General features: G+C 52.9%; 2 protein-coding genes across 2 annotated transcripts; one reads left to right on the plus strand and one right to left on the minus strand.

The window, feature by feature from the left end:
• The first annotated feature begins 5,655 nt into the window (after nt 1–5,655).
• Nucleotides 5,656–13,890, plus strand: ZNF428 (zinc finger protein 428). The gene is made up of 2 exons (XM_003944514.4): nt 5,656–5,739; nt 13,232–13,890. Exons 1-2 carry the CDS (start codon nt 5,664–5,666, stop codon nt 13,729–13,731), a joined length of 576 nt encoding a protein of 191 aa, XP_003944563.1. The 5' UTR covers nt 5,656–5,663; the 3' UTR covers nt 13,732–13,890.
• On the minus strand, nt 5,699–9,554 carry SRRM5 (serine/arginine repetitive matrix 5). Its single transcript, XM_074386279.1, has one exon. It carries the CDS (start codon nt 8,711–8,713, stop codon nt 5,699–5,701), a length of 3,015 nt encoding a protein of 1,004 aa, XP_074242380.1. The 5' UTR covers nt 8,714–9,554.
• Nucleotides 13,891–15,282: the final 1,392 nt, after the last annotated feature.

Consider the following 15,282-nt stretch of genomic DNA (forward strand, 5'->3'; position numbering starts at 1 on the left):
TGTATATCTCCTTCCAGTGGGGCACCTTGAATACAGGCGCAGGGTGTGTCTTCTTCACTGCAGAAACCAAAGAGCCCAACAGCACATGGCCTGACACCTAGGAGATCAATAAACATTTGTCCTGGTTGGGAGAGGTCCTGGCCCTCGTGCCCTCTCTCAGTATGCAAACTGATCCCCAACGAAGACCAGGCTACCCACTTCACGTTAGTCCGCATCCCTGCGCGCATGCGCTTTGCTTTGGTGCCCCCGCCATATGCTAATCACTGCGCGCTGGAGTAAGGCCCCTCCGGGGAATATGCAAATCACTCCTTTCAGTGCGGGAGGCCTTTCATTGTCCCGCACTAGGATTATGCAAATAAGCAGGCCTCGGGCCCAGGATCCAGTCCGAACTAGCACCCTCCACCCGCAGCGCATCCCGTATTTTATAAGGCGCGTTCCTGCGCCGCACACGCACGCGCGAACCCTTCAGCTTCTTTCTTGTTCCTTCGTGCCGCGGACTGTACCAAGTAAACCCAGGCAGTGAGGAGCAAAGCACAGCGCCCCCCGCGCGGGTCTCGTCGACGGCCCGATTCACACAGCCCCTCTTCCAACAGCGTTACAGGACTAGTCCAACTCGCCGCGCAAGCGCCCTAGGCTCTTCAAGCGCTCTCCTACCCAACTTGCGGCGCAGGCGCAGAGGCTGGGCGTGCAGCCGCCGCCGCAGAGCCGGAGCGGGGGCCGCCGGCGCCGGTGAGTGTCCGGGGCAGGGGTGCGCGGGGCATGCCGGGAAGCGGGCGCTACGGCCCCACTGCATGATGGGAGCGACAACTCCCGTCACCGGGGAGCCGGCGGCGGTCTGGGACCGTCGTGACCCGAGGGCAAGACCCAGGCTTCCTTTTCTCCCCCAGCGCGGCTGTGCCGCCCTGGGGCATCCTGGGAGAACCGAGCGCTCCGCCTTGAAGCGCTGCGGGAGTCGGTCCGCTAGTTGTTGTAGGCCTGGTGCATCCTGGGAAGAAGTGTCCCCGATCCTTGTGGGGAACCGGTTTCTTTTATCCCACACCTGCCGCTGACCGTCCTGGAGGCCTGGAGCGTTTCCACACGGGGAGTCAGGGAGGGTGGTCGCTATAGGCCCAAGGCATCTTGGGAAGAACGGCCACAGGCATTGTGGGAACCGGCCCTTATTGTCCCGTAGTGGAAGGTTTTGCCCTGGTCTCATTGCCCGAGCGTTGGAACCGGCGCCTATTGTTTTTACGCGGGGCATCTTGGGAACTGGCTGCTACAGGCTCAGGGCGTTGTGGGGTCTCCAGCACCGTTTGCCTTTCAGTTTGGCTGCCCTAGGCGTGGTAGGAGTGGGACTTGTGAACCAAGGGATGGCCCTACCTGACGTCTGGAATAATCTGGAAGAGTTCTTCTGTGATATGGGCTTTGAAAAGTGTAGGCTGTTGGACACTGACTCTTGGTGACTTCATGGGACGACTTGATTGCCGCAGGCGTATGGTTGCAATATAAAACATACAATGCCTAGTTAAATTTGAATTTCAGATAAACAATTATATCCAAAAGATACAGCCTTTTAGAAAAGTACGTCCCAAGTATCCCATGGAACATAGGTGTGGCCCGATATCGGCTCGCTCACGGCAACCTCCGCCTCCCAGGTTCAAGCAGTTTTCCCGCCTCAGCTTCCCAGGTAGCTGGGACTACAGGCACTCGCCACCACACTCGGCTAATTTTTTTGTATCTTTTTTTTTTTTTTTTTTTTTTTTTGGTAGAGATGGGGTTTCATCATGTTGGCCAGGCTGGTCTCGATCTTCTGACCTCCTGATCCACCCACCTCGGCCTCCCAAAGTGCTGGACTTGGGCGTGCCACCGCGCCCGGCCATGGAAGCCCCTTTGTTATAGAGAAGGAAACAGGCTAGAGAAGTTTAGTTATTTGCTTGGTGCTACACAGCTAGAGATACTAGCTTGCCAATTTATACAGAACTAAGGATGATAGTCACAAACCCGTGCAGCCATACCAGTTGTTTAAATATTAAAATACTTCCAGATTGGTTTGGTGTATCACTGTTATACAAATACTCCCTGTCCCTAACTGCCGCTTTGGAAGCTTGCTGTGGTATTATATGTATAATTATATTGGTTTTCATCCACAGTTCCTGGCTCAACTCCCATAGCTTTTGTTACAGCCTCTTGTTATCATGTTGTGTACTTTAGGCCTCAAGGGCAGGTCTCAAGAAACAGAATCTCTCTGACCTCCCCCTGCCCTCCTCTTCCTGCCCCAGGGCAAGACTCTATCTTCCCCACCTTCCTGACTGTGGGTCCTAAGAGCTTTTCAGAGAAGGCCATGCATAATGCTGCTGTCTTAAAGCTTCCTTAAAAACCCAAGAGGAGGGCCAGGTGCTGTGGCTCACACCTGTAATCCTAGCACTTTGGGAGACCAAGGCAGGCGAGGCGGATCATTAGGTCAACAGATGAGACCATCTGGCCAACATGGGTAAAACCTGGTCTCTACTAAAAACACAAAAATTCACTGTGGTGGCACACGCCTGTACTCTCAGCTACTCGGGAGGCTGAGGCAAGAGAATCGCTTGAACCCAGGAAGTGGAGGTTGCAGTGAGCCGAGATCACGCCACTGCACTCCAGCCTGGCGACAGAACGAGACTCCATCTCAAAAAAAACCCAAACCCAAGAGGACTGGGTTTGGAGAGCTTCCGTGTAGCTGCCACATGGAGGTTTCTGTTCCTGTAGGGTGGCACCCTAGGGATAGCGGGAAGCTCCCTGCCCCTTCTGTTATACCTTGCCCTACATGTCTCTTGATTTTTGTTCTTTGTCATACTCTCTAATAAGCCAGTATATCTAAGTAAGCATTTCCTTGAGTTCTCTGAGCAGCTCCAGCAAGTTTTTGTTTGTTTTTGTTTTTGTTTTTGTAAGGGGGTCATCCAGGCTTGAATGCAGTGGTATGGTCCCAGCTCACTGCAGCCTTGGCCTCCCAGGCTCAAGTGATCCTCCCACCTCACCCTCCCAAGTAACTGGGACTATAAATACATGCTACCACACCCAGCTAATTTTTTATAATTTTTTTTTTTTTTTTTTTTTTGAGACGGAGTTTTCGCTCTTGTTACCCAGGCTGGAGTGCAATGGCGCAATCTCGGCTCACCGCAACCTCCGCCTCCTGGGTTCAGGCAATTCTCCTGCCTCAGCCTCCTGAGTAGCTGGGATTACAGGCACACGCCACCATGCCCAGCTAATTTTTTGTATTTTTAGTAGAGACGGGGTTTCACCATGTTGACCAGGATGGTCTCGATCCCTTGACCTTGTGATCCACCCGCCTCGGCCTCCCAAAGTGCTGGGATTACAGGCTTGAGTCACCGCGCCCGGCAGGGGCTTGCCATGTTTTGCCATGGCTGGTCTTGAACTCCTGAACTCAGGTGATCCTCCTGCCTCAGCCTCCCAAGGTGCTGGAATTACAGGCAGAACTGACCTGGCCTGAGCTAACATTTTATTAATTTATTTTAAATGCCGGGTGTGGTGGCTTACGCCTGTAATCACAGCACTTTGGAAGCCAGCCGAAGCGGGCGGATCCCTTGAGCTCTGGGCAACATGGTGAAATGTCGTCTCTACCAAAATTACAAAAATTAGCTGGGCTTGGGGACAGGTACCTGTAATCCCAGCCACTAGGGAGGCCGAGGCAGGAGGATCACTTGAGCTTAGGAGGCGGAGGATGCAGTGAGCTGAGACCATGCCTATCACACCACTGCACTCCAGCATGGGTGACAGAATGAGACTGTCTTAAAAAAAAGAGAGAAAGGGCCGGGTGCGGTGGCTCAAGCCTGTAATCCCAGCACTTTGGGAGGCCGAGGCGGGTGGATCACGAGGTCAAGAGATCGAGACCATCCTGGTCAACATGGTGAAACCCGTCTCTAATAAAAATACAAAAAATTAGCTGGGCATGGTGGCGCGTGCCTGTAATCCCAGCTACTCAGGAGGCTGAGGCAGGAGAATTGCCTGAACCCAGGAGGCAGAGGTTGCGATGAGCCGAGATCGCGCCATTGCACTCCAGCCTGGGTAACAAGAGTGAAACTCTGTCTAAAAAAAAAAAAAAAAAAAAAAAGAGAGAGAAAGAAAAGAAACTCATGTTGTTATTGTTGTTGTTTGAGTCAGGGCCTCACTCTGTCACCCAGGCTGGTGTGTGTGGCACAGTCTCGGCTGACTGCAACCTCCACTGCCCCTCCACTCTCAGCCGGGCTCACACAGTCCTCCCACCTCTGCCTCCTGGAGTAGCTGGGACTACAGGTATGCACTACCCGGCCCGGCTATTTCTTTGTATTGTTAGTAGAAACCATATTGCCCAGGCTGGTCTCGAACTCCTGAGCTCAAGCGATACACTTGCCTCAGCCTCCTAAAATGCTAGGATTACAGGTGTGAGCCACCAAGCCCAGCTCCAGCTAATATTTTTAAACATTTTTCATAGAGACAGGGTCTCACTTTGTTGCCCAGGCTGGTCTTGAACTGGTTTCAAGCGATCCTACCTCGGGTGCTTGGATTACAGGTGTGAGCCACCACATTGGGTCTCTTCCAGTACATTTTGAACCGAGAGGGTCATGGAACTCCAACTTGAAGCCAGTTGGTTAGATGTTCTGGAGGCCTGGACTTGTGACTGGTATCTGGGGTTGAGGGGCAGCGTTGGGGACTGAGCCCTCAATCTGTGGCATCTGACACTCCAGGATAGCGTTGGAATTGAATTGGCGGGGACACCTAGCTGGTGTCTGCTGTGTAGTGTGTGGGGGAAAAGCCCCACACATTTGGTCACAGAATTCTTCTGTGTTGATAATTGTTGTTGTGGTAGTATGAGAGTAGAGGAAAAACAGTTTGAGCGTTTTCCCAGAACACTCCCCCAAACCCAGACCTCCCCATGGCCCAGCAGCTAAAGATTAATGCCTGGCATCCGGCCCTGCTCCACTCTCAGTTCTGATTGGTGCCCACACCAGTCCCCACTGTTGAATATTTGGTGTGTCACCTCTCCCTACCCCACTGAGGAAGAACCGGAAGGCAGCCTTGTTGCCGACATGGTAAAATTAAGACCTAAAGAGTGGGGCTGGGTGTGGTGGCTCATGCCTGTAATCCCAGCACTTTGGAAGGCTGAGGCTTGTGGATCACTTGAGGTGAGGGGTTCAAGACCAGCCTGGCCAACGTGGTGAAACCCCGTCTCTACTAAAAATACAAAATTAGCCAGGCGCTGGGGCACGAGCCTGTAGTTCCAGCTACTCAGGAAGCTGAGGTAGGAGAATTGCTTGAGCCTGGGAGGTAGATGTTGCAGTGAGCTGAGATCGTGCCACTCCAGCCTGGGTGATGGAGCAGGACTCCATCTCAGAAAAAAAAAAAAAAAGACTTAGAGAGGGGCAGGGCTTGCAGTCAAGGCCCTGTAGACAGTCAGTGACAGAGCTGGGGTCCTCTGTGCCCCACCCCAGCAATGAGCACGCAGTTGGGCTTGGGGTGGGGACAAGTGCTATGTAAAGATTTATTGAATCGTCACCGGCCTTTCCTTTCCCCCTATCCAGCATCCCTCTCTACCTGTCAACATCCTGTGTTAGAGAACTTGTGGCCAGAGGTGTGGTGTGGAGAGCTGGCCGGGGAGGGACGCTGCTCAGCTGCTGTTCTGCTCCTGTCTCCTGTCCCCTCCCCCGGCCATGACAGAGACCCGTGAGCCAGCTGAGACTGGGGGCTATGCCAGCTTGGAAGAAGATGATGAAGACCTTTCCCCAGGTAAGGTGACCTTAGAGGTGGTGGCCTTGGCTTGACTGTCATCCCGGCTTAGGATTTGGCCTCCACTGGAAAGTGTTGATGGGGAGTGGCAGCTTGTCTTGCTAGGGGTCTGACTGGGACTCCTTGTCCTGCTAGGGGATCTCTTCCAGTCCGGACTTCCCGGGACTGTAGATTGACTGGGATCTCTCTCCTTGCTGGAGGTTCTAGATTGGCTGTGATTTTCTTCTTTGCTAGGGGTTCTAGATTGGCTGTGAGCTTTCTCCTTGCTGTAGGCTTGTCTGTAACTACTCTTCTTATTGGGGCTTCTAGATCGGCTGCGCTCTCTCTCCTTGCGGGGGCTTCCAGATTGGCTGTGATCTTTCTCCTCACTGTGGCTTCTATATCGGCAGCGATCTCTCTCCTTGCTGGGGCTTCTAGAACATCTGTGATCTCTCTCTTTGCTGGGGCTTCCAGATCGGCTGCACTGTCTCTCCTTGCTGGGGCTTCTAGATTGTCTGCGCTTTCTCTCCTTGCTGGGGCTTCTAGAATATCTGTGATCTCTCTCCTTGCTTGGGCTTCCAGATCGGCAGCTCTCGCTCTCCTTGCTGGGGCTTCCAGAACGGCTGTGATCTCTCTCCTTGCTGGGGCTTCTAGATCGTCTGCGCTCTCTCTCCTTGCTGGAGCTTCTAGATCGTCTGCACTCTCTCTCCTTGCTGGGGCTTCTAGAACGTCTGCGATCTCTCTCTTTGCTGGAGCTTCTAGATTGTCTGCGATCTCTCTCCTTGCTGGGGCTTCTAGATTGTCTATGTTCTCTCTCCTTGCTGGGGCTTCCAGATCGACCACGCTCCCTCTCCTTGCTGGGGCTTCTAGATTGTCTGTGTTCTCTCTCCTTGCTGGGGCTTCTAGATTGTCTGTGCTCTCTCTCTTTGCTGGAGCTTCTAGATTGTCTGTGTTCTCTCTCCTTGCTGGGGCTTCTAGATTGTCTATGTTCTCTCTCCTTGCTGGGGCTTCTAGATTGTCTATGTTCTCTCTCCTTGCTGGGGCTTCCAGATCGGCCACGCTCCCTCTCCTTGCTGGGGCTTCTAGATTGTCTGTGCTCTCTCTCTTTGCTGGAGCTTCTAGATTGTCTGTGTTCTCTCTCCTTGCTGGGGCTTCTAGATTGTCTATGTTCTCTCTCCTTGCTGGGGCTTCCAGATCGACCACGCTCCCTCTCCTTGCTGGGGCTTCTAGATTGTCTGTGTTCTCTCTCTTTGCTGGGGCTTCTAGATTGTCTGTGCTCCCTCTCCTTGCTGGGGCTTCTAGATTGTCTGTGCTCTCTCTCTTTGCTGGAGCTTCTAGATTGTCTGTGCTCTCTCTCCTTGCTGGAGCTTCTAGATTGTCTGTGTTCTCTCTCCTTGCTGGGGCTTCTAGATTGTCTGTGTTCTCTCTCCTTGCTGGGGCTTCCAGATTGTCTGTGTTCTCTCTCCTTGCTGGGGCTTCTAGATTGTCTGTGTTCTCTCTCCTTGCTGGGGCTTCCAGATCGGCCATGCTCCCTCTCCTTGCTGGGGCTCCTAGATTGTCCGCGCTCTCTCTCCTTGCTGGGGCTTCTAAATTGTCTGTGCTCTCTTTCCTTGCTGGGGCTTCTAGAACAGCTGAGATCTTTCTCCTTGCTGCGACTTCTAGATTGGCTGCGGTATCTCTCCTTGTTGGGGCTTCCAGATTGACTGTGATCCTTCTTCTCGCTGGGACTTCTAGATCGGCTACAATCTCTCTGCTTGTTGGTACTTCCAGATTGACTGCGATCTCTGTCCTTACCGGGGCTGCTAGATCCTCTGTGGTCTCTCTCTTTGCTGGAGCTTCTCGACGGGCTATGACTTCTTTCCTTGCTGGGGGTTCTAGACCAGTTGTGACTTCTTCCTCTTCTGGGAGTTCTAGACTGGTTTTGACTTTTCCCCTTGCTGTGGGTTCTAGACTGGCTGTGTCCTCCCTTCTGTCTCAGAATTCCCTTCCGGGTGCGACTTCTTGCCCTGCTGTGATTTCTCTTCCAGCTGTGACTTCTCACCCTGCTGTAGGTCCTCTTCTGACTGCGACTTCTTGACCTTCTGGGGCTTCTAGATTGGCTGTGACTTCGGGGCCTGCAGCGGGTGCTGGCCTGGTTATCATTCTTGATGCTGCTGAACACTGTAGTCGGGCTGTAACTCTTTTCCCTGCTGTGGGTGATCATCTGACTGTAGCTCTTCGGCTTCCTTGATGACGACGGACATGGGCTCTCACTCTTCTTCTTGGAGGGAATTCCACTTGGGCTGTGACTCTTGGCTCTACTGGGAGTTACAGCCAGCTTGGAACTCCTCCCCCTATCTGAGCTTCCTGGTGGGCTGTAACTCTTCTCCTTGCTCATATTTCTAGGCTGGCTGTCACTCCTTTCCCTGTTGCTGGTTCTAGGCCGGCCGTAACTCTTCCCCCGCGGCTGTTTTTGCTGGGAAGTGGGAGTTCCCACCCTGCTGGCCATGCCTGGTCTGGCACCATGAGTTCTGGCAGGAGTGCTGGCCCTGCTGGGTGACCTCTTGGAGCTGCGGCTTCCCCTTCTGCCGGGTGTCCTACCCCGGCTATGTGTGCCCCTCCGCTGATGGCATCTCACGCCACTGGCCTTGCTGGCTTTGCTGGTCCTGGTGTCCGTGCTCACCCTGCTAGGTGTTCTTGCCTTGCTGTGGACTTGGGACCTGCTGCTGGACCGGTTAGAAGGGACTCTCTTTGTACTGGTTGATTTGGTGGACTTGGAACTACTTGGGCTCATGACCGATGTCGCTGGCTTGGTGGGCACTGAGGATCTGTTGGGCGTTGCTGATTTGGTGGTCTTCAGGGAGGCAGGAGGCGTGGGATCCGCAGTGGGTGTGGAGGAGCCGGTGCGTGCCGGGGGCATGCTGGGCTTTGAAGATTTCTTAGGTGAAGACATGGTGGACGTGAAAGGGCTTGTGGTCCTGGAAGTCACGGTAGGCATGAAACATCTGGTAGCCATGGACGATGACCTGATTGCCTGTCACATACAGGCCAACTGTATGATGTCACAGTGGGCATTGAAGACCCTGGAGGGTGAGTGGTATGAAGTCAGAGGTGGGAGGAGAGAGGACAGGGGTCCCAGCCTGAGGTTATAGATACTTCCTCTGGTTTGCAGCCATTCAGCAAATGTCTTTTGAGGCTGACTCATGCTCAGCATTGCTGGGGACACAGAGATGGAACAGACCTAGGTCCTGCCTTCAAGGAGCCCCCAGTCAACGGTGGCGATGGGGTGGCTGCCAAGGTGGTCAGGGTGTGAGAGAGAGCAATGCAGTGGCTGAGGAGCCCATATGAGAGGGATACCGACGGCCTGGGGAGTCAGCGAGGCCTTCACAGAGGAAGTGACATGAGCTGGGTTTGAAAAGTTGCAGGAGTTTTGCCAGTAGAGAAGGAAAGGGTCAGGCTGAGCGTGGTGGCTCACACCTGTAATCCCAGCACTTTGGGAGGCGGAGGCAGGCAGATCACCTGAGGTCGGGAGTTCAAGACCAGCCTGGCCAACATGATAAAACCCTATCTCTACCAAAACTATAATAATTAGCCAGATGTGGTGGCGCATGCTTGTAATCCCAGCTACTTGGGAGGCTGAGGTGGGAGGATCACTCGAACCCTGGAGGTGGAGGTTGCAGTGAACCAAGATCACACCACTATACACCAAGCCTGGGTGACAGCAAGACTCTGTCTCAAAAATAAAAAAAGAAAGGGTCATCCAGGCAGGTGAGGAGCAGAGGCTAAGGCCTTGGGGAGGGAGATCAGGGTCTTAGGGCCACTGTCATCCACTGACCCGCATGTCCTCTGCTGGGGACCCCAAGATCATACCTGCCCTTGAGGAGTTCCCAGTCTGATAAGGGAGACACCCTGGGGCCCAGCTGACTACAGTTAGCTTCTAGGACAGTGACAGGGGAAAGTAGAGGGAGACCTGGCTGGAGGCTGGGGCATCAGGGTGGTGGCTTCCTAGAGGACGGAGTTTGTGCTGGGTCTTGAAGGATGTGTAGGGGGTCACCAGGTGGACAGTGGGGAACAGCCCATACCAAGGCCTCAGGAAACGATTCTTTTTTTTTTTTTTTTTTTTTTTTTTGAGATGGAGTTTCGCTCTTGTTACCCAGGCTGGAGTGCAATGGCACGATCTCGGCTCACCGCAACCTCCGCCTCCTGGGTTCAGGCAATTCTCCTGCCTCAGCCTCCTGAGTAGCTGCGATTACAGGCACGCGCCACCATGCCCAGCTAATTTTTTTGTATCTTTAGTAGAGACGGGGTTTCACCATGTTGACCAGGATGGTCTCGATCTCTCGACCTCGTGATCCACCCGCCTCAGCCTCCCAAAGTGCTGGGATTACAGGCTTGAGCCACCGCGCCCGGCTAGGAAACGATTCTTAAATGGCAGGAACTAGTAGGAGAGAACTGCAAGGACAGATGTTCAGAAGGAGACAGTTATAACGTGTTCCGGGCTGGTGACGCTCAGGACCCAGCAGGAGGGTGGTAGAAAAAGTGACCAGCTGCCTGGAATGAGGAGGCCTGGGACGGCCTCACCAAAGAGGAAGGCCTCCCACTGGGTTCTAAAGGATGGTGGGAAAAACTAGGTCAGGACATTCCCACCAGAGGGAACAGTGTGTGTTAGGCCTCCGAAGAGGTTTGTCAAATTCCACCCAGAGATACCCATGCCACAAATAGGTCCTAAGCACTTTCTTTGCACAAAGCAGGTGTTCTAGATGCTGGGGCCACAGCAGTGAACCAAACCAAGTCCCTGCTTTCTGGGACAGGCAGTAAATAAACACACAAGTAAATGTTGTATGCAGTGAGTCAGAAGATGGAGAAAAATTGCCCGGTGCGGTGGCTAACACCTGTAATCCCAGCAGTTGGAAAGGCTCAGATGGGTGGATCACATGAGGTCAGGAGTTTGAGACCAGCCTGACCAACGTGGTGAAACCCCATCTCTACTAGAAATGCAAAAATTAGGCCGGGCACGGTGGCTCAAGCCTGTAATCCCAGCACTTTGGGAGGCCGAGGCGAGCAGATCATGAGGTCAAGAGATCGAGACCATCCTGGCCACCATGGTGAAACCCCGTCTCGACTAAAAATACAAAAATTGGCTGGGTGTGGTGGTGTGTGCCTGTAATCTCAGCTACTTGGGAGGCTGAGGCAGGAGAATCACTTGAACCCTGGAGGTGGAGGTTGCAGTGAGCTGAGATTGCATCACTGCATTCTAGCCTGGGTGACAGAGCAAGACTCTGTCTGAAAAAATAAAAAAGAAAAGAAAGAAAGAAATACAAATATTAGCTGGGCATAGTGGTGCACGCCTATATTCCCAGCTACTTGGGAGGCTAAGGCAAAACTGCCTGAACGCAGGAGGAAGAGTTTTCAGTGAGCTGAGATCATACCACTGAACCCCAGCCTGGGTGACTGACCGAGACTCCGTCTCAAAAGAAGATGGAGAACAATCAAGCACAGTAAGGGGCATAGAGAGTGCTGGGGAATGGTTTCTGTGGCCAGGGTGTCACTGAGAAGGTGACACTTGAGCAGAGACATGGACCGGAGAGTGACATCAGCAGAAAGGGCGGCAAAGGCCCTGAGGCAGGTGCGGGTCTGGGGTGTCAGGGAAGGTGAGAAGCCGTGTGGCCACTGTGATGACAGGAGCAAGGGTGGAGCACAGGCTGCAGTAGCAGGATCCTCTGGGCTTGGGGAGAAACTGAGAAATGGGGCTGGGATGGATACAAGGAAAGGCTTTTGGCAGGCTCCTGCCACAGAGGCCGAAGAATCTGGTACTTCCCACACTGGTCACAGGACCCCGTCCCCAACCATTACTCTGTGTGTGTGCACCCATAACGGCAGCTGATATCACCCTCTTCTGTACATCAACTTTACATTTTTCCCCTTTGCTTTTTTTTGGAGACAGAGTCTTGCTCTGCCGCCAGGCTGGAGTGCAGTGGCTCGATATTGGCTCGCTGCAACCTCCGCCACCCGGGTTCAAGCAATTCTCCTGTCTCAGCCTCCCAAGTAGCTGAGACTACAGGTGCCTGCCACCACGCCTGGCAAATTTTTGTGTTTTTAGTAGAGACGGGGTTTCACCACGTTGCCCAGGGTGGTCATGACTCGAGCTCAGGCGATCCACCCGCCTCAGCCTCCTAAAATACTGGGATTACAGGCCCTTTTCTTTAAACCTAAACTTGTCCTAGGCATGTCCTTGATAACTGTGAAACATAACACTTACCTATAAATAAATATTTTAACTCACCTAACTCTCTATATATATATCTCCATGGCCACATATATAAAAGTACATCTGTGTGTGTGTGTGTTTTAATTTGCAGAAATACCTTTTCAAATGTTTGTCTCCCTAAGATGATCTAGCAGTGTCTGCCATGGCCCGGGTTCAGCTTTTCCTGCCAGAGCTGTGTTAACCGCAGGCGAGTCAGCTAGTCTCCCTGTGCCTCAGTTTCCACATTCATCAATTGGGGATAGTAACAGGACCACCCCCAAAGGGTTCTTGAGGGTTTAGCGAGTTAATGTGTAAGAATTGGGCGCCTACAATAGCAAGGATGCTTTTGTTATTGCCGGTTTTTCACTACCGCTGCTTCGTCCTTCCTAAATGCCCCCATCCCACTTCCTTATGGAGGTTTTTATTTCTTTTTCAATCAATACAAATTTTTGTTTCCTTTTTTATACCCCCTGCCCCAAGACAGAGTCTTGCTTTGTCACCCAGGCTGGAGTGCAATGGCGCGATCTCGGCTCACTGCAAACCCCACCTCCTGGGTTAAAGCAATTCTCCTGCCTCAGCCTCCTGAGTAGCTGGGGTTACAGATGTCCACCACCACACCCAGCTAAATTTTGTATTTTTATTAGAGACAAGGTTTCGCCATGTTGGCCAGGCTGGTGTCGAACTCTTGACCTCGTGATCCACCTTACCTCGGCCTCCCAAAGTGCTGGGATTACAGGCATGAGCCACTGTGCCCAGCCAAAAAAATTGTTTTTTAAGAGGTGAGGTCTCACTATGTCATCCAGGCTGGAGTGCACTGGTGCAATCATGGCTCAAGGCAACCTTGAACTCCTGGCCTAAAGTGATTGTCCCGCCTCAGCCTCTTGAGAAGCTGGTACTACAGGAAGTGTGTCACCAGGCCTGGCTGATTTTTAAATTTTTTGTAGAGACGGAGTCTTACTTTATTGACCAGGCTGGTCTCAAACTCCTGGCCTCAAGCAATCTTCCCAATTTGGCCACCCAAAAGTGCAGGGATTACAGGCATGAGCCACTGCGCCCAGTCCTGTCCCATGCAGTTCCTACAAGACATTCATTTGCTTGACACAAAGATAAGGGAATCTACTGGGTGCCAGCCTTGTTCTTTGCCATCTGTAGGGAAGGGAAGGGTGGTGCCCGAGCTACCCTTGCCATACTGTGGCAAGTCTGAATATGGGAGTTCAGGGAGGAGACAGCTGGGTCTAGCCCTCTTTCCTCTAATGCCATTGTTTCTTCCTATCTGTCCCCCTCCAGGCCCTGAGCATTCCTCTGATTCAGAATATACTCTCTCAGAGCCGGACTCTGAAGAGGAAGAAGATGAGGAGGAGGAGGAAGAGGAGACCACTGACGATCCCGAATATGATCCTGGCTACAAGGTGAAGCAGCGCCTTGGTGGGGGCCGAGGTGGCCCATCCCGCCGGGCCCCCCGTGCAGCCCAGCCCCCGGGCCCCCCGGCCCAGCCCTGCCAGCTCTGTGGCCGCTCACCCCTTGGGGAGGCCCCACCGGGAACCCCACCTTGCCGGCTCTGCTGCCCTGCTGCAGCCCCCCAGGAAGCACCAGCCCCTGAAGGCAGGGCCCTTGGGGAGGAAGAGGAGGAACCACCTCGGGCTGGGGAGGGCCGACCAGCTGGGCGGGAGGAGGAGGAGGAAGAGGAAGAGGAGGGAACCTATCACTGTACGGAATGCGAGGATTCCTTCGATAACCTGGGGGAGCTGCACGGGCACTTCATGCTGCACGCCCGGGGTGAGGTGTAGGCAGAGCCCCCACGCAGGGAGCTTGGCAGAAGGGGTGGGGTGGGAGGAGGGGGCTGAGGAAATTGGGGTTGTGACGGTGGTCATGGCGGACGGGGTACTGCCGGTCTGTGTTGTCTTAGAAGTAGATGTGTGATGGCCAGAATAAAAGGCAAAATTCTGTGTGTGTTGGTTCAGTGTGTGTGTGTGTTGGTTCGGGGGTGTGTGTGTGTGTGTGTGTGTGTGTGTGTGTGTGTGTGTGTTCATGTTCCCCCTGGGCTCCTTCTCAGGGAACCAGGGTGTTTTGGGAAAGATAACATTTACTATGTGCTTATATTCGATGAGGTTTCCATGTATTTACTCACAGACCCCATAATGTAAAGGCCCAAACAATAGAATTTTGTTTCTCACTCACATAATAGTGCTGGGTGAGTCATCTGGGGACCTAGGCCATCCCTTAAGCCTGTTGTCTCCCCCATGGTCCAGACTGGGTGGCCATGTCCTGGGTCCTGCTGGCAGAAGAGGACAGGGAGCCGGGTGAGGTGCACGTGTTGTCTTACGAGCCCTGGCCTGCCAGGGGCACACACTGCTTCCATTGATACGCCTTTGCTGAGAAATTAGATACGTGGTCACAGCTAACTGCAAAAAAAACCTGGGAGAAGCAGTGTAGCCAAGCGCCCAGAAAGCAGAAAACGGTTCATGGAGGACAGCGAGGGCTTTCTGCCACATCGCCTAGGAACTTCCACAAAGAGGACTTTAATTATAATCACAACTACGCTTCCTCAGCGCTTCCTGGGTATCTGGTGCCGGTCCAAGGGCTTTATATATATTGACTCATAGAAATGGTGCATCTAGGAACTCACAAAAATAGAACCTTAATGATAATTACAGCTGCCATTTTCCCAGCACTTACAAAGTGCTGCACTTAATTTGCATGAGATTATCAGCTTCTCAGAATAACCCTGTGAGATAGGGATTGTGATCCATTAATTCATTTAACAAATATTTTTGAGTACCTGCTGTGTGCTAAGCATTGGGAATATACCAGTGAATAAAATAAAAATCCTTGTCCTCATGGAGCTTACATGGGAGTGGGAGAGGCTGCTGGTAAAGACAGACATAAACAAGTAAGATACAGCATATGCTGGGTGCTGATAAATGCTGTGAGAATGGTAAAGAACTGAAAGGAGGCCTGGCGTGGCAGCTCACTCCTGAAATCCCAGCACTGAGGTGGGCGGATCGCTTGAGCCCAGGAGTTCCAGACCAGCCTGGGCAGCACGCCAAAACTCCATCTCTACAAAATACAAAAAATTAGCTGGGCTCATGATGGTGCACGGCTGTAGTCCCAGCTATTAGGGAGGCTTAGGTGGGAGGACTGCTTGGCCCTGAGAAGTTAAGGCTGCAGTGAGCCATGATCCTGCCACTGCACTCCAGCCTGGGCAACTGTGAGACCCTGTCTCAAAAAAAAAAAAAGGGAGGCCAAGCACAGTGGCTTATGCCTGTAATTCCAGCACTTGGAGCCTGAGGTGGGAAGATTCTTGAGGCCAGGAGTTGAAGACCAGCCTGGGCAACATG

This window comes from Saimiri boliviensis, chromosome 14, assembly GCF_048565385.1.
Source record: "Saimiri boliviensis isolate mSaiBol1 chromosome 14, mSaiBol1.pri, whole genome shotgun sequence".
Taxonomy (NCBI): Eukaryota; Metazoa; Chordata; class Mammalia; order Primates; family Cebidae; genus Saimiri; species Saimiri boliviensis.

Bases quoted from the DNA above. Each gene is read 5' to 3' on its own strand.
- ZNF428 (XM_003944514.4), top strand. From the start codon at position 5,664: ATGACAGAGACCCGTGAGCCAGCTGAGACTGGGGGCTATGCCAGCTTG. The intron at 5,740-13,231 runs GTAAGGTGACCT...GTCCCCCTCCAG, and splicing joins TGATGAAGACCTTTCCCCAG to GCCCTGAGCATTCCTCTGAT.
- SRRM5 (XM_074386279.1), bottom strand. From the start codon at position 8,713: ATGGCTACCAGATGTTTCATGCCTACCGTGACTTCCAGGACCACAAGC.